The sequence below is a fragment of the Diuraphis noxia genome, unplaced genomic scaffold (assembly GCF_037042655.1).
Source record: "Diuraphis noxia isolate RWA-SAM2 unplaced genomic scaffold, SU_Dnox_SAM2 contig0002, whole genome shotgun sequence".
NCBI classification, from domain to species: domain Eukaryota; kingdom Metazoa; phylum Arthropoda; class Insecta; order Hemiptera; family Aphididae; genus Diuraphis; species Diuraphis noxia.
The window spans coordinates 23,639,984-23,659,379 of NW_028301712.1; the positions used below are offsets into that span (position 1 = coordinate 23,639,984).

General features: G+C 28.4%; 2 protein-coding genes across 3 annotated transcripts in view; one reads left to right on the plus strand and one right to left on the minus strand.

Annotated features, from left to right (window-relative positions):
- Window positions 1-4,440, plus strand: part of ft (cadherin-related tumor suppressor fat) — a 36,681-nt gene extending 32,241 nt beyond the window's left edge. The window contains exon 14 of the mRNA XM_089221356.1: window positions 2,845-4,440. Coding sequence (XP_089077482.1) covers window positions 2,845-3,936 — 1,092 coding nt within the window. The 3' untranslated portion in view covers window positions 3,937-4,440. The remainder of the gene's footprint in view (window positions 1-2,844) is intronic.
- Window positions 4,441-7,318: 2,878 nt separating this feature from the next.
- On the minus strand, window positions 7,319-12,991 carry Zyx (lipoma-preferred partner zyxin). 2 transcript variants are annotated; one of them, XM_089220892.1, is made up of 9 exons: window positions 12,831-12,991; window positions 12,442-12,708; window positions 12,260-12,372; window positions 11,969-12,182; window positions 11,687-11,856; window positions 10,799-10,977; window positions 9,206-9,326; window positions 8,776-9,126; window positions 7,319-8,336 (listed from the first exon to the last, which is right to left on the minus strand). In XM_089220892.1, exons 2-8 carry the CDS (start codon window positions 12,695-12,697, stop codon window positions 8,995-8,997), a joined length of 1,185 nt encoding a protein of 394 aa, XP_089077018.1. In that variant the 5' UTR covers window positions 12,698-12,708; window positions 12,831-12,991; the 3' UTR covers window positions 7,319-8,336; window positions 8,776-8,994. The 2 variants fall into 2 exon arrangements, with proteins under 2 accessions (XP_089077018.1, XP_089077017.1); XM_089220891.1 differs by having other exon boundaries at window positions 12,260-12,375.
- Between the last annotated feature and the right edge of the window lie 6,405 nt (window positions 12,992-19,396).

The window sequence follows — 19,396 nt, forward strand, 5'->3', positions numbered from 1 at the left end:
TTTGGATATTTATTGGTAAATTATGATACAGAGAAATATTAATACTAATAAATAAGGTACTATCAAAAGTATGTAATTACCTATTTATCTTTGAAAATCATTACAAGTGTTTCTGACCATGTAAAGTTTCAAAACAGGTTCCCAATGATAATTAACTTATTTGGTGAGTTTTATTTTGCGGCTTGAATGAAACCTCAAAATCAAATCATATCTCATATTTGTAGATTTGTAGATTTTCATTAACTTCTGAATATTGATACAGATATAACTTCCTAACTACCTACTTACCTATTTATTTTTATTATTATTATTTGAATCATGAAAATTTTAAACTAAGAATTTTAACGGTTTTGACCTCTACAAATGTTCATTATAAATCACAATAATCGGTTTGTATACTTTACTATGAGTGATCATTTATAATTTAAATTATTGGTTTCAAAAATAATAAAAGTCGTACGTAAAATAGATTTTTATTCACTAAACCAGTTATGCAATCATTGTAACCGGCTATGTTGTTACAATTTAAAATTTATTCTATTTTATTGACTTTCGACAATTCTAAATATTATTATATAATAATACCTTTGTTAAACTCCAGGTTGTGTGATGTTACCTACTTATTATATATTATAAATCTATGCGCGCGTATATATAAATACCTACCAATATAATATATACATATATTACGTCATGTTAATATAATGGAGTCACAATAATGCAAGATTTAAGATCCATAGGTAACAGGACTTAGAATGCATACTAAATATTTAAACAATGATAAAACCACCAAATAATACATGTTGTCTTTATTTGTTTTTACTTTTTGGAACTTGGTCTGATTTTTTTTATTTAGATAATATTAGTTGTTTTACGTATATTATATATATATATATATATAACATATGTATATTGCAATAAAAAAGATAATATAATATAAGTAGGTACTATTTAAATCTATCAAAGCCCGATTTGTGCGGTACTCGTATGGAAACGAATTGCACACATAACAGGCAACAGACGTATATAACATATTATCGTTTAATAATAATAATAATAATATAACATTACCTGATATTATATACCAGATACCTAATGTATTGGAATTACAAACGTAGCAAAACTAACTTGTGCTCGGAAATCGCAGTTATTACACGCTATGGCATTACGCGTTTGGCTGCACTCATTATCATATATTATTATATAAGTATAGTTGAACGTGAAACGAAGTAGGTAAGTGGCGAGATAATTAATTGAAATCCGTTACGGTGGCGTGGTGTTTTTTAGCCCGTGTAAATGCATATTTTTTTACGTGCAGACCAGCAGACCGCACTTATAATAATATGCGTCCAGAAAAGTATATATAGTCGGGCCATTATATCATAGGTACTAATGTACATTTGGACATTAAAAATTAGCAAAAACTGTATGTATATACAGTGTGATTCTTTTATCAAACAACACTCATTATTTAAAAAGTATTGACTTATTTCAAAATATTTTTTACATGGTTTCAAATTGTTAAAAAACCAACTTTTTATTAAAAAATTATGTTTTTAAATATTTTTTATCCTAATCATTTTTAAGTTTTTTACTTTTTTGAATGACAAATAAGATAGAGTTTTAATTTCATATTCCAAAGCAGAATATTTTTCTAAGTATTTTGATTCATAAAAATCGAATTTAGGGCTAGTAGTTTATGAGTTAAAAGTATTTAAAGTTTAGACAAGCGGAGTAGTGTACAAACATTTTGCGGGGTAACCCCGTACCACTCCACTCTGCCAATATAATTTTTCAATAAAAACTTTGGTTTTTTAACAATTTGAAACTATGTAAAAAAATATTTTGAAAAAAGTCAATACTTTTTTAAATAATGAGTGTTGTTTGATAAAAGAATCACCCTGTATATATGTAACTATAACCAACAAAACCAATTTTATCTGTATGGTGGTTGCAGTAGTGCAATGACGTAAATAATACTAGAGTCAATACGTATAATATACCGCAATAAAATATTGAAAGGAATTAGTGATATATAATATATAATAGTATAACGTGTCCTATAGTAGAATAAAGTGTGCTTATTCAGGTGTATTAGTGTATAATATAATTAATTTATAATATTATTGTGTATCATTTTACTAGAAATTTTTAGAATACAATAATATATAATAAATTATTATTTATAATATACTCCTCTTCATGTGGGTGACCTTGATGGGGGTGACTGTGGCAATATTTTTCTGGTAGATATTTAACTTTGGTAAAATTTGCTCATAGTGAATAAATCTTCCATATAAATGTTAGGAAGTCAATAGTTTTACTAAATAATATATTTTATCAGAGGTAAAATATCAGTGAACAAAATATATTCAAAGCTGAAATTTCAAATTTCACAACTATGAATGTTAGTGATGCACCGATTTTTCACTCGTATTTAATACGGTACAGCTGATATTTTAAATGCAGACACACATTACTTTAGAAAAATTTTACTCCTAAGTAAATTTATTAGACTTATTAGAGTAATACTTTAAATTTCTTCGGGATGGGGGTTTAAATATCACAGGAGTTCATGTCCAGGTTACAAATGACCCGGTTACACTGGACTCAAAAGTTAGTGTTTTAAAAAAAAAAATTATTGGGGGTTTTTCATACTGTACCTACATATTTTAATCAATCTTAATTGTTATGATTTATTATTTACGATTACATCTTATAACAAAAACTTTTTTATCGCACGTCTATTATGTATACCTATTATCTATTGTTTCTGTAGAATTATGTTATACGATGTGAACTAAAACGGTAGATATTAACTTGATCCATTGTTTTTGTGTGCAGGACATAAGCGGTAAGCCACTTCAGACGGCACTGTTGGCCACCTCGTCGTCAGGCGTGGTGAACAAAGACTGTCCTTTGCACAGCAACAGTGAACGGAGCTTGAACAGTCCGGTGATGAGCGGTCATAGCCTGTCGGGCAGCGGCATGTCCGGTGGCGGTGGCGTGGTCGGAAACAACAGTGGCGGTGGCGGCGGAGTCGGAAGCGGCATGGGCAGTGCCGGCCGAACGCAGTCGCAGCTACAGCAACAGCAGCAGCACGGCCGACCACCCAGCCTGGGGAGCACGGTGGACGTGGTGTCCGGGACAGGCGGCAGCGGTGGACGGCCGTCCAACATAATGGTGGATGACCACGCGCACCTCCGCCGGCACCAGCAGCAACATCACCGGCAGAACGACGACGATGACGACGACACCGGTACGTCAACGTCGTCGGACGAGAGCGGCAACGATTCGTTCACGTGCTCGGAAATCGAGTACGACAACAACAGCGTGTCGGGAGAGAAGCTGAGCGATGTAATATTCAACAAGATCGGCAGCAGCGGTGGAAAGAGCGCGTCCGGGTCGTCGGACAGGGACTCTCAGCGCCGTCACCGTTTGCCGCTCCCGTCCCAGCTGCCGCCCTCGTCGTCCTCGTCGTCCGACGCTGCAGTCATGGCGGCCCAACACCAGCAACAGCAACAGCACCAGCAACAGGAACAAATGCAGGCGGCCGCGGGTTACGACACGTTCGACTCTTCGTTCAGAGGTTCACTGAGCACGCTGGTGGCGTCCGACGACGACGGCCCTGCGATGTACCGTAACGTCCGGACGCCCAACAACAATCCGTCAGAGTCGTCTAGCATACCGGTCGGGCTCGGCTGGGATTACTTGCTCAACTGGGCCCCGTCCAACAACGGTATGAGGCCAATCATGCAGCCGCCGTCGCCGTCGTCGCCGTACGCCGATCACGATCACCGGTTGCACCATCACCATCACCGTGTCGGCAGTGGCGTCGGTAGCGGTCAGTCGGTCGCTGACTCCGTGGCCGCAAGAACGGGCGAAGGTACATCGTCGTCCCGACAGTCGCCAAAATCTCCCGAAGAGTACGTCTGACGGCTGCAATGACAACAACGACCGCGATCATATGGTCCGGCCGACGCAAACGGTGCTAGTCCAAAATATTATTCCCCGTCCCCCGAGCAGTCACCATTATTATTAATTATTATTATTTTTATGTATTTTAATTCCTGCCTCTTTCGAAACACTTTTTTTTCTTAAATATTTTTATGCTTAAGTAATTTTACTACCTACTTGTAAATGTGTAATTATTATTATTTTGAGAATATTAAAAAAGTATTATATAATCGTGTTCTACAAGAAAAAATATTTTAACGATATGTACAAACTTCATAAATATAAAATGCCTATTATAAATATATATTATGTAATATTATATAGTCGTAGATATATATGTAAATACAATAAGATATACGAGTTTCGCGACTGTACATAATATTTGTGCCATATAGTTTTGTAAGTATAATATGTTTTATGTATATGTATATACAAATATGTGTACCAATGAATAAAAAATTGACTGATTTTCTTACTTTTCCATTTTCGTGTTTGCTTCATTAAAACTAAACTATCGTAAAAAAACCACAAACAAACACTGATTTACATCATCTTCAGTCTTCATAGCAAAAGAGAGAGAGAGAGAGAATATAGTTCAACAACAAAGTTACTAACATTTTTGGAAAAAGATAGCATACTCCATAGTTAAGTCAGGTTATACTACAAGTCGAGTATCGACTACTAACAGTGTTGTTGGCACATGGCAACACACAAGGATATGGGGAAGCGCAGTCCATTTATTAACAATAGTCTATGCTATGGGTTTTCGCTTGAACTCAAATGAATACGTGTCCACGAGTCTTGGAAAGTCGGACACCTCACACATACATGACTGTATTTGGATTATTTGGACACAGTGTACCCTAAGGAATTTTTTCCACTCACATGCCGAAAAAAGTGATTTATTACAATTTAAGGTATAACGCTATAAAAAAAAAAAAAAAAAAAAAAAAAAACACTAAGCAAAATCAAATGTTATATTTATAAGTTATAAATTATAACATATAATATTACCATTGTTTTGAAAATGCCACTCCTTCTAGGCATGGGTCTATGTCCCTTACCCCGTGAACAGGGCCTGACACTTTAACCATTCTGTTATAGTCTATATATAAGTAAAGAATTACATTTAAAGTATAATTCCTATGCTATACAAATATACAATGTTGACGGACTTAATATCTATACACAATAGCTGATATATGGCCGTGTAACATCAAAAGCTACCTAAGAATGACATGCCATTTTCTTGATGAGAATACTTTTATCAGCAGGAACGGCGCTATGGTTTGCGGGGCCCCATGCAAAATAAATAACAGTCACATTACGTATTATCCAAACTAACTAATCTCTGAACAGTATAAAATATAATTTAAAAACTGTGGGGCCTTGATTATAATTTTAATATCGCGGGGCCCGGGGCAGCTGCCCCGATTGTTCCCCCCTCGCGCCGTCCCTGTTTATCAGATATACTCATATATACTAGGTTGTCGGCGAATAAAAGGTAGTCATATATATATAAATATAGTTCAAGTTTTTAGTACAATCACCCAAAGGTTTCAAATAAATAATTCTAAAATTTCACATACTGTGACTGACAATGCCACAAATTTTGGAAAAGCATTCAGAATTTTTTCCACCCTCACAATTGAAAATATAATCAGGATAGTACTACTAATAGTAACTGGTTTAATGGTAGGTACTAGTGATGAATCTTTAAGTAGCGAAAAAAGTGATACTGATGGCGAGGTTGATGATACGAGTGCTGATGAGGTTGAAGTTGTTGATGTACCTAACAAAATTAATTTCTGATTTTACGGTGTCTAATTCAAATACGATTTTGAAGATGACATAACCTTGGCGAACCATTTGACCTGCTCTGCTCATACATTAAGTTTATCGCTACTACTGATGTGGCAAAAATTGGAGACAACTCATATAATAATATCTTCAAGGCTATATTTGCAAAATTAAATTTATTTTGGAACCTCTTAAATAGAAGCTAAGTGGCGTCGGATAAAGTATATGAGATATGCCGTTGTATGTTCCATGTACCGATTATAACTATAGGCGGAACTCAATGTTCCTTGCAGTCAGAAAAGTTGTGACTAATAAGGAAAAATTGGGTGTTGCCTTTGATAACCTAAAATTAAAAAAAATCAAAACTTTGGAGTGGAGTTTTCTTGAGAAATATTGTTTTGCCACATCACTTGATCTGTTACAAGGTGAAAAAACATGTTTTTTAGGGTATGTTGCACCCACTATAATTACTTTAAGATTGAAATTAATTTAAGCAACGCATTTAGTTTATTGCAAGCCATTATCATGTTCAATTGTTCTTAGTCTTGAAAAAAAATTTAATTATTCATTTGATTTAGAGCTTTTTAAAATCAACCCATTTATTTTATCGGCTATTAGTCTCCCTAAATTCAAACTTGGTTGGGTACCATGACTCATGAGCATAACATAAATTAAAATATTCTTTTATTTATTGTATAGTAATAGTATATACTTATTCAATGTACATAGTTTACATGGTATTAGTTACATAATATATTTCACCTAATAACAATAATTTTTTATCTACTAAATAAATGTAAATATTTACTAAAACTGTTGTGAAGGTTTATAATAATTAAAATTGACTGTGATGAGTCGTGTAAAATATGTAGTTTTTTTCTTGATATTTATACTTAATTTAAAAAATGTTTTTTCAGTTATACCTTAGTTATTTATTAACAATAATATCTACTGCTAACATTAATTTACACTTATAGCGGGTGTTAATGTAATATTGAAGTACTAAGTAGTATCAAAGGTGTAGGTACTCTTAAAATGTTTTGGATTTTAATGTGTTAAAAATATTTCTTCTTTTTTATCTAGATAGTAATGTATTTATCTTTTATCTTTTTCTAGATACATTTTTGTCCTGTTATCTTTATCTTTATCTAGATAAAAAAGTACCTATTTAATTCTAACGGCCAACACTATAACTTATAGACAATGCTGGTACATTATAAGCATTCAACACACTAATGTACCTATCCAATAACAATACGTGGAATTGTTTATAATTTAATTTAGATGTGTAGGTATTGTGTTTATTTATTTACTCATGACAAATAATATTGTAAAATAGTGATTTTTAACCCAACGAGTGTTGAAATTTTTTTTTATAAATCATGATATTTACAGCAGTACCTACTACCTAGTGGTAGTGGTGCACTGGTGCCATAATACTATACCTATCATTATAGACTATAGTACTTATCAGGAAGTCACACATAATAAATATTCTGATAAATGACTTATTTAAATTAAAAACCATGAAAAATGCATGATATTTAGTAAAGCCTGATGATTAAACATTTTGTAATTAGTTTTTATTTTAATAATATCTTAATCAATTTTAAGGACATTTTGTTTTTGGATCGGGGGGGGGGGGGCTCACAAATCAGTACTAGAGTTAATATATTAATAATATAGTTAATAATATTACAATCAAAAAACAATTTTTTTTAAATGCCTAATATTTGTGAAAAATACAAAACACATAATCCTCTGCAGGTTAATTAATGTTTATTTCAATAGCTATTATATTACTTTCTAGGCTACATATATTTTAGTATACATTAGAATTTAATAGATATAATTAATGAGAGAATAATATTATCAATAATAGCAATTAGATATATCACTTCAAATGCATTAATTAATAATCTAATATAAATGGATAATGCAATAAGACATATACAATTGACTAAATTAACAAGTATGTTAAATATATTTATTAATACACTAATATAAAATTTATTATATTATTGGTATGATTATTTAAACTTAAAAAAAGTTTTCATTTTAAAATTAATATAACTATGAGTAATAAGTATAATATAATTTAAAAATCTGAGAATTAGATTACAAAATTACTATCAGTAATAGACTAGCAAAGAATGTGGTCAACAACTGGAACAATCTTAAAACATAAAAGTTTTACTATAACAGTATTATGGAATGACAATTATTACAATATATAATGGCTAATATTGATAGAGTAAAAAAAAATATTTAAAAAAAATATAAAAGTTAGAAAAAGAAGGAATTATACAATAATTGTAGTAATAAGAGTTCTAAAATATTTTAATAACACTAACATCTTAACTGCAAGTGTAAATACCATGAACTAATTTATCAAAAGTTTTTCAAAAGCTACTATAAATGCACAAATTACATCACAAAAAATGATTATAATAATATTATGGATAAATAAAATGGTTTTGATGTTTTAATAACTATAATTTGACTCGCAAATAAAGTACACAATTATTAACTTTGGTAGTCAATTTCATGTATTTGATTGCTTAATCCAAGTTAGGAATCTGTAAAAAAAAATATACAATAAACAATTAATACTAGTAATTTATTGTTCTATAGTATGAATTTATATCTTATATAACCAGAGCTTGTAAGTTCATGCTATAAAAAATGACTGCACTTATGCATTACAAACTGGTAAAATATTCAATAATATTCATAAGCAATTTTTGAAACAGCTAAAATTATTATCCATTCCTATTTTTAATCATTTGATGTTGTAAAAATGACCATAAATTTATTTATAAATATGCAAAATACAACTTAACATACTTAACAAAGTTAACTTGAGATATATTTCTATATCTAGCATTAAATACAACTTAGCAAGATTGATATGCAAATGCCCTGAATTAATAACGTATTTGTTTTATTAAATTTTATAAGTGATTAATATTTTATTTAATAACTATTTATTAATATTATTAAAAGAAAAATACTAACTTGTGAAGTCTCGACATATTCTTTATTCCAAATAAGAGCATACCATTGTGGTGCATACAAATGAGTCTTGAAACAAAGTTCAAATCCTCCAAACCAATGTCTAAATTCTCTGTGATCGCCTACTGTCATGCATATCCCAGAAATTGTCTAAAATGGAATTTTAATTGGTTTTTGTCTGTCTCATGGTGAGCTTTTATTTGGAATAGAGTATAACGTTATTTAAAGTTCAGTGATCATAGTTGATGTTAAAGCTTGGACTCTTTTAGCATTACAACTTTTGCACAACACATGATCATCTAATGGATAACAACCTCTACCTTCAGCTTCTGATCCTAATAAGGTATCACAATCCTAGAAAAATAAATTGACAAATTTATGGAAAATAAAATAAAACTGAATTAAAAATAATATAAGATATTTTTTAACTGACTTCACATCTGTAACATTGTACATGGAAGCTTCGGTCCAATGCAACAAATCTTACTGTTTCATCTTGACCAACTTCTGGCATAATAGGGAATTGGCATACACTGCATTTAGGAGCAAATTTCCTATAGAAAAAATAATTGTGTTTAAACTTTTAAAGTAATATTAAATATTTTTTAATGCTTATAAATGCAGGTATTTAAAAGTAACGGTAATAAATATTTAACATTTTATATACATAACCTAACCATGATGTGTGTTTTTTTTCGTGTCTGTCATCACGTTTTGGGGCAATAAAAATTCTTCGATTTTTGACTTCAGGCAGTAATAAGGTACTGAAGTTCAGTACCTTATTAGATCAGAAAGGGAATCTAGTTGGTACTATGGGGATCAAAAGTAAAAATTCCCAATATTTTTCTTAATAATGGGGATAAACAAATTAAAAATTAAGGGAAAAACAAGAATTTTTGCATACAATTTTCGACAAAATCGATTTTGTTTTTGATGCAACTTTAAAACAAATGACCATAGATACATGACATATTCATCAAATATCTATATAAGTATATTCTATCTACCATGCAATTTTCAAAAAATGTCGACTTAAGTTTAACTATTAATGGGCATATGCAATTTTCGATCATTATAAGTTTTTTTTAAATTAATATTGATAAAAATTAATTTATTAGGTAGAAAAGCTTGAAAATTTAATATAAGGCTCCAAACATATTGTTACAATAGCAGTTGAAAAATAAAATAAATACATAGTCGCAATTTTTTTATAAGCATTCAAAATTTGAATTTTGACAAAATACGTAAAAATCACGAAAATTCACAAATTATTTTAAGCTAGAAATTCATAAAAAATTTTCTTTTTAAATCTAAGATTTAAAAATTTAATACAAGATTCCTTATAAGTTTGTAACCTTTATCAAAAAAGTAATGTCTACCAGGAAGTCAAATTAAATTTTTATGAGTGTTTGATATAAATGAACAAAAAAAAAAAAAATTCACACCGGAAAGTCAAATATTTTAATAAGTATTAATAATCTATTTTATATCCTAGACAGATAAACCATTTCCGCTCAAAATTGCTTTTTGTATACAATGATTTAATATCATTTGATTCAAATTTAATTTCATCCATTACAGTAACCCACTTGTAATCTAATGTACAGCAGAGCAACATCCACGGCTTACCCACTTTTATACATTTATTATTCAACTATTTAATTTTCTTACAGAAATTAATGATAATAAAAAAAATAGTGACATCATCAAATAATTTAATTTAGTAGTTGAATTTTGTCATCGACATTAATTGGTTATATTTTATGTAATCAGTTTGTATAATAATATCTATGTATATTTTTTTTTAATCAAAATAATATTAATAGAAAATGATATTTATTTTTCAATTCATAATCAATTATCATTTTATACAATAAAACTTTTACTTATTTACTACTACTTTTCTTTTATTGTTCAAACAATTCCAAAGACCCACCTATCTGCCCACTTAATGAATATTCATTTATCTTTATAGTTATGACTATTTAATATATTTTATGTTTGCATATTTTACAAGATGCCTTACTTGTGAAAGTCATCAATACAATAAATTTGATTGGCTGCGTCTATAGTGAAGGGTATGCCATCCAATAATGTAGAGCATACAATACATCGGAAACAATGTGGATGATAAGGACGTCCAGTTGCTCTTAGGATTCTATCCAAAATTGGTATTTGACAAACAGAACATTTTTCCAATGTATCCTGAATACAATACAAATTGAATGTGAAAATATTTGTTTCAATTGTTTTCAAATATATTTATTATATTTTAATTGTATACATATATTTTACTTAGATATAATAATACATTAATACCTACCATGACAGTAAATAAAAAATACTATTTCTCAAAAAATTGTAGAATGTAAAATTTAAAACATTAAGAAAAATAAAAATTCAGATCAATTATTAATTATACTAAAAATATTAATTTGTTTCAATATATACATCTTAATAAGCTGTTTATTTAGATATGAAAGTATAGGTACCCTTGTGTGCAATTATTAATTGTTATACCTAATAAAACTAAAAATATTGTAACACTGAATGTCTGAATCGACTCATACAAATAGTCAGAAATCATTACCTAGTAGATTTCTTTTGTTAAAAATATTTCTCATAATTTATTTTTATACAATTATAAATTTCTGATAAATGTTGATTTATTTTTTATACTAGGGGGCAATAAACGAAATGTTAAAATATTTATTTATCATATTTAACAAATTAAAAATGAATCTTACAACGATTTGTTGAAAATAATTTATATTTCAGAGGTTATCCTTCAATATTAAATTAATATAAAATATTATAAGATATTACATTATATAGCATTATACATTATATTAAAAAAAAAATAATAATTTTGACTGTACAGCTTATTATTAAATAATTAATTATTAACACTTACCAAATAACCCTCTTCACAATATGGTTTGTTATCAATGTGATAAAATGGTTTTCCTTCTAATTGATCTCCACAATGGGTACAGGTAAAACATTTTATATGATAAATATTACCCATGGCTGTGCAGCCAAGACCTTCTTCCATTACTTTTTCATTGCATTTAGTACAATTCCCTTAATATAAATAATAAAATGGTTATTTTTAATAATAATTGACATTATTAACTCTTGAATGTAAATAATAATATTAATTATTATAAATTATAAAACTATTAAAGATACTTACAATCTAAAGAGCTTGCATTACTGTCCGAACTTTTTTTACCATCATTGACAGACATTGAATTTACAAGGAGATCAGTTAAAGAATCAACTTCGGTTTCATGTTCACGAGTAGTAATGGATTGTGAAAGACTGCTCATTGAATATGTTGATGATAATTCACTAGGTGGACGGACAGCATTAATAGGCTCATAGATTGATTCATACATTTTTGATGCCTAAGAGAAGTGAAATATTACAACTTAAATAAAAAAAAATAATTAATGCAGGGACACCTGCCCTGTTGTCTACTTACTTGAGAAGAAGAATTATCAAAATCTTTAGCATCATCTTCGTAACTAACTGCTTTTTGAAGTTCAGAGTAACTTGAACTCACTGGAGATGGAGGGCAATGTATGTTATCTTTAGCTACTTTAAATAAATATAATAAATAATCAAAATTAAATTAAAATAATGTATAAATAAGTGTGAACAAACCTAATGGTTTTAGATTGTCATATAATGGATATTGAGTATTTTTATAAGCTGGTTTGCTCGTTTCAGCAATGTTAGAATATATGTTGTTGGACTTTTCATGGTAGTTCACATTGCTATAAATGCCCTGAGAAGGTTGTGGCATTATTTTTGTTACTGTATTGTAGTAAGTGGGTTCATTCTGGGGAGTCAACTCTTCACTCTTGTACTTTACTCCAGAAACATTGGCATATAAAGGACTAGATGGTTTTTTGTACATATTTCTGAGAGCTAGATTTATAAACATATAAACAATAGTAAAAATATTATTAGTCACCTGTGTGGAATTTATGACAATGGTATGAATGCTACATTAATAATGTGATATTTTTATCGATGATCGTTGTTCTTACCAGGGAAAATGTCTTGATTATGGTCCAACTAACAATTATTAAATTTTATACAGCTTGACAGATCGAGTGTTGATTATTTTTTGAATGTTTTTTTCGAAATCGGAATAATTTTATATAGGTACTTTAATAATGTAAGATTAGATTGATATATTAAAATTAATAATAATAATAATTGATAACAGAATGATAACATCAGATATATATATATATATAATATCAACATTGGATATCACGATAAGCATGAATTTATGCCACAATATTATTATTAATACTCATGTACTAATTCATGGAAGAAAAAGTGCTGTTAATTTGACAATAAAAATTTGATTTTTGGTGGGCTGTTATGAGTGTTGTGACATTCGTTTTTTGAGTTATAGTTTTAGTTGGAATCTGTATTTCTGTAAATGCACATTACTATTATTGATCAGGCAAGTACCATGTAGACAACTCTGTTATAAAATCAAAATATAAAAATAAATCAAACTGGTCCTATATGCTTATTGCCTATTGATTGTATTATTATAATATCTATTATTACTTTTAAATCTAATAACAGATTAAATAACAATTTACAATATTACTCTGAGTCTCTAAAACAAAGTAAATTGGATTGTTCTGAACGAAAATGTTCCATGTTACAGTTTATAGTTAGACGGCGACAATACATGCGTGTAAAAATTCTCCTTAAATGGTTGTGGATAAACAATTTTAATCACTCATTATTAATAAAACAACAAAATATAATAAATATAAATCTATTAAATGACCATTTAAGTCATTTTATTTATTATTAGTAATTAATATGTACATTTTACACACATTAATCATTATATAATTTATAATTTGTATTGATATGTATGTAGCTAATCAGAAAAGTTAAGAAAAATTCACTTTAAAAACAAAAACAAATTGTAAAAAGTGTGGGAGGACGGAAATTGACAGCTACTTACGCGTCTATGGGATTCTTCTATAAGGTAGTAAGGTTTCCATTGATTACAGTTCTTTGGTACCAACTTTAAATAACCCATCTACATCGTAAAATATAAGTCAAGACGTTATGTGGACGAGTGTTTACTCATCATATATGACGTATACACATCCAACATGAATGACTTACATAAATAAACAAAAATTCACTTTCTCTTCTATTCCGATTACATCTGACCGGATATTGTAACCCGTGACTTCTATTACTACTGTATTATACCATAGAGTGAACGAATGAAGAATATACACGTAGGTACCCATATTAATACTCGCAATAAGACACGGATGTCAGATGCCTAGAATATTACAAATACCTAGTTCCGGTGTGAGTAGATGCTCATGAATGAAAGATAACGTAATAGTGTAATAAACTAATAAATAATAATATTATTATTAAGTATTATTAAGTACCTATTTCATTCATAATTCATATAATTGTATTATTATTATATTTATTAAAAAGAAATCATTTCGGTGTGCCTATAGAATTTACTAGGACGTATAACTCGTATTATATAGGTATTATGTGTACGACGTCTACGTGTATGAGTACCTTTGTGACGCGTTTATTATATTATAAATAAATAAGTGAGAGTGATACGAATTTATAATGAGTTACGTAATTTCATTTATAAACTAAAATCACGCGTCGTGGTAAAATTTTACAATTTATTACCAATGATATTTATAAATTATTATTAATTAAAGTTTAATGTACCCTCGATGGCTATAATAATTAATACCAATATTAATATTTTAACTATTATACGAGTGTGCTAACTAATAAAACAACCATCTTACTAAATATAGTTTTTAAACTTCAAGTTAAAATATCAACCAAAATATAATATTAATCAATATCAATTATATTTTATAAATGACTAATCTTGACTTTTTTGATTACGTAAATCGACATACATTTTTCCAGTAAAATATTTTCATTAATGTTGAGATAATAGTTTTTTTTTTATAAGTATTTAAATTATTTTAGATTCTGAACGAAGTGATGAATGTATTGATTTTACAATGATTTGTGTTTTTTTTTGTGTGTCTGTGTACAGCATAACTAGTCGAAATAATGCTTCAATTTCAAACTTTGTGGGTGGTTTCCGATGTAAAAGTGAATATCCTTGGTGCATTATAGAGGTCAAAAGTAAACATTTTCCAACAGTTTTCAAAAAAATCAAGAAAACCAAAAAAAAAAAAAATGACAGAAAAACGGAAATTTTTACGCAAAACCAGTTTTCGACCAAATCAATTTTTTATATGGCATTTCATTTACATGATTTAAATTTCGAAATATTTTGACTTTTTTTTAGATATTTATAGACAAATGAAATTTTCAATTTTTCTGAAAATTTTTTTTTGAAGTGACGACAAAACTTTTTTGGCTCTATCAAAATACTTGAAAATTTAATACAAAGTTTCTCATAAGTTATTCTTATAGTGATTAAAAAATTATAAGAATATATAGGCACAATTTTTTTTTTATTAGCATTTGAAGTTCAAATATTGACAAAAATTCGTCAAAACCATGAATATTTTTTTTTTGTGTTTGTCATCACGTTTTGGCCTTTGGGGGAGTAAAAGTGCTTCGATTTTTGACTTCAGTACCTCGTTCGATCAGAAAGTGAATCTAGTTGGTACTTTCGGGGGTTAAAACTGGAAAATGTTCAATATTTTTCTAAATAATCGGGATAAACAAACTAAAAATTAAGGGAAAACAGAAAATTTTACGTACAGTCAGTTTTCGATAAAATCGATTTTGATTTTTGATGTAACTTTAAAACAAATGACCATTGATACATGAAATTTTCACCGAATGTTTATAAAAGTATATTCTATCCACCATGAAATTTTCAAAATTTTTTGATTTAAGTTGAACTATTCATAGGTATATGCAATTTTCGATCATTATTAGTTTTTTTTAAATTAAAATCGATAAAAATTTTTTTTTTGAGTAGAAAATCTTGAAAATTTAATACAAGGCTCTTAACATATTGTTACAATAGCAGTTGAAAAATAAAATAAATTATAAATTTATTTATTATAAATTCATAGTCACAATTTTTTTTTATAAGCATTCAAATTTTGAATTTTTACAAAATACGTAAACATGGCACAAAAATTCGCAAATTGTTTTAAGCTAGAAATTCATGAAAAATTTTCTTTTTAAATCTAAGATTTGAAAATTTAATACAAGATTCCTTACAAATTTGCCAATCTTTATCACAAAAAAAATGTCCACTGGAAATTCAAATTAAATTTTTATTAGCATTTGAATTTCAAATATTGACAAAAATTCGTCAAAACCATGAATATTTGCGAATTATTTTGTAGTTCAAAATTCATAATATTGTTTGTATTTATATTTAAGGTTATAAAATTCAACACTAAGTTTTCTATAAATTTTGCTTCAAATAGCTATAGAGAAAATTAGAAGCGTCATTATAGGAAAAGTGTTTTGAGCGTTTGAGTTTTAAATTTGTATCAAATCGCGTAATGATAACGATTTATCCTCAAACCAGGTATATGCATATCTATGATAATATAAGGTATTATGAATTATGATAACTACATGCAATGTTTTTGGAAATATTATCTACTTGGAAAAATTATAATTATTTCTCATAACTGCTCTCGTACTTTACATATTTAATTCATTTTTGAAAACGTCAAGAAATTTTACTGAAACTTGATGGCGAGCTAAGGAAGGAATATTTAACATTGATCGTTATATATATATATATATATCCTAATATAGGGATGGCCGATGGGATAAATTATCCCATCCCTATATTATCAATCATCATTAATATGTTTTTAAACTTGTACTTGGATGTTACAAATTAAATCGTTTATTATACCAAACTACTTAGGTATCTAATAAAAACAAATACAATTATAATAATTTCTTTTTAGTGTACTATTATACACATAACAATATCAACATATTTCTACAATACCATTAATTAGGTTTGATGATTTATTAATTTTAATTTTGATTCGAAATTATAGGTAGGTACTATACCTATACTCAATAATATAACTAATAGCTATATTACTATAGTAATATAGTCAATATAGACAATATAGAATTGTATCATTATGGTGTTGGCATTGTTGGCAAACTTTAAAACTTTAGAAATATACCAAGTATACCTATATAAATACTATTTACATACATTACCTATTTTAATACTATTTAAATAGTTAAAACTTACGGAATACTGTTGTCGGTTGATGAATACAATATATTATATCGGTCATGGCTCATTTGAATTTTAAGTACCAAAACAAACTAGTTATAAATGTGTCAATACTGTTAACTGCTGTCATGAATCGACAAAAGTGAGTATAAAATATGTGTTGAAATGTTGAACAGGTGTAAACAAAATAAAACTTAAAATCGCTCTTTTTCGATTTCTGCAATATTAATATCTTCAGGAAATCAGTAAAATCTAGATTCACCTTTTTGATAGTTTCTTTAATATAACCATAGGTATAGGTACCTACCTAAGATTTTAAAATGTCGAGAGATTCATTATTGAGAAATGTCGATATTTCGGGTGAAACACGATTGCGGACGCTCTACCTTTTTTGCAACACGACTGCGGACGACCACTGTATGACAAAAGGTTTTATATTGCACCCAAAAAATGACACGACTCCGGACGAAATTTATTGAAACGTTACCAAGTTGTGCAACGCAGTCTAATGAGCCCAACGATTATCAATTTAATGATAGGCTTATCGACTATCGTTTGAATGGCTAATGAGCACCGACTACAACGCGGTTTAAGATATTAGACAATAATTTATATATTATAAATTTTACAAAACCATCATTTCGCTGTCGTCTAAATCGATATTTATTTGTTTTGTGTAGAATTAACTCTTTACCACGTTCTGATAAATTATTTTGACAGTTTTCCATAGTTTGATAAAAACACTATATAATAGAACACTATAACTACGGTCTACGAGTGCGCAGCTATTACTGCAGTACCTATTTAACAGAAATGATTTCTAACTGCAAATTACATTTAATATTTTAATACGCTCAGAATTCCCATATTCCCACATTATCGAAGTATTATTTATAAATTTGGCAACATGTGTCCGCAATCGTGTCATTTTTGGGTGTCCATCATTAAAGTATAATCGTCCGGCGTCCGCAATCGTGTTATTAAAAAGGTAGCCCTGATAAGATCCGTCCGCAGTCGTGTATCACCGGATATTTCAATAAATTGCATAGGTATGCAATTTTTATTTATGTATTTAAGCCAAGTGATCTAGTTAACCTACTCATAATAGTCTGTGGCGTACTTAGACCTGAATTTTGGGGGGTTTTAATTTAAAATTTTTTTCATATGTATGACCTAACACCTGTACATAACAAAACATATCATACATTTACATTTCGGGTGGGGGGAGAGTGTTATCCCCAAAACCCCCTCCATCAGTACACCACTGGTCAAAGTTATGAAACAACAATTTATAAATTATGTATACAACATAATATACATAATGGTGTATGTATTAATGCATTATGCTGTTGCTAGTAGCTGATAACTAATAGCGAATAGGTGTCTATATTGAATATAATATATAAATATACAATTAATTACTTTTAATTTATTATATTTATTAGATAAAAAATTTTTTCCTCAAATTATTGCATTTTATAGTACCTACATTTATTTCAAGTTTCTTTTGTTAAATAATACTGTGATATTATATTGACGAATTTTCAACGTTATCGCAATAATATTATGATTTTATGAATCATATGTTTACAAGTTATACCACTGTTTTGAATGAACTCTTTCTATTTAATATTATTTACCGATATTGTACCCTATACAATACCTATAATTTGTAGGTATGTAGGATTTAACCATGAAGAATAAAGATCTTTATTCTTCATGGATTTAACATAATATGGTTTGTTTCCAAACCATACAATTAATTTTTTAAGACTAATATAAAAATAAAAATACACGCTACTATTTTTAAGGACTATACATCAGTCACCAATATTATCGATTGATTATGATGATGATTATCGTTGTTATGTTTTGTAAATTATTATACTATATAGCTTAATACCCAAATTATATATTTTTTTTTTGCAATAATAATATAACAATAACAACTGATTTTCATCAAAAATTAAAATAAGGTAGAAATAATAAACAAAATACTTATTATATAATTAGGTACCTACCTATAGTTAATATTATTTATTAAAATTATATATTAATAGGCAGGAACAGTTATTTTTTTTAAAGTTTCGTTTAAAATGAAGTGCAGCTATATATTCTTATTAATTCTATAGCTTGTAAACCCTGCAGCTCTATAATATGTGTATTATGTATATAATATATGACTAAAATGGAAAAATAATTAACATCTTCTGTGAATTTATATTATCCTCATATTATGCATATGTATAATTTACTTAAAATAAAGGTTTAATAATTTTCACATATCTATCATTAGCTTTATTGACTAACGTTTTAATTACAATAAATTCGATTAAATTGTAATTCATAAATATACAAAGACAAACAAAA

Coding starts and splice junctions, on each gene's coding strand:
- Zyx (XM_089220891.1), bottom strand. CDS start 12,697: ATGTACAAAAAACCATCTAGTCCTTTATATGCCAATGTTTCTGGAGTA. Junction 11,857..11,968: donor TAATGCAAGCTCTTTAGATT/GTAAGTATCTTT, acceptor ATTTATATTAAG/GGAATTGTACTAAATGCAAT. Junction 9,327..10,798: donor TGTATTGATGACTTTCACAA/GTAAGGCATCTT, acceptor TTTTTTCTATAG/GAAATTTGCTCCTAAATGCA.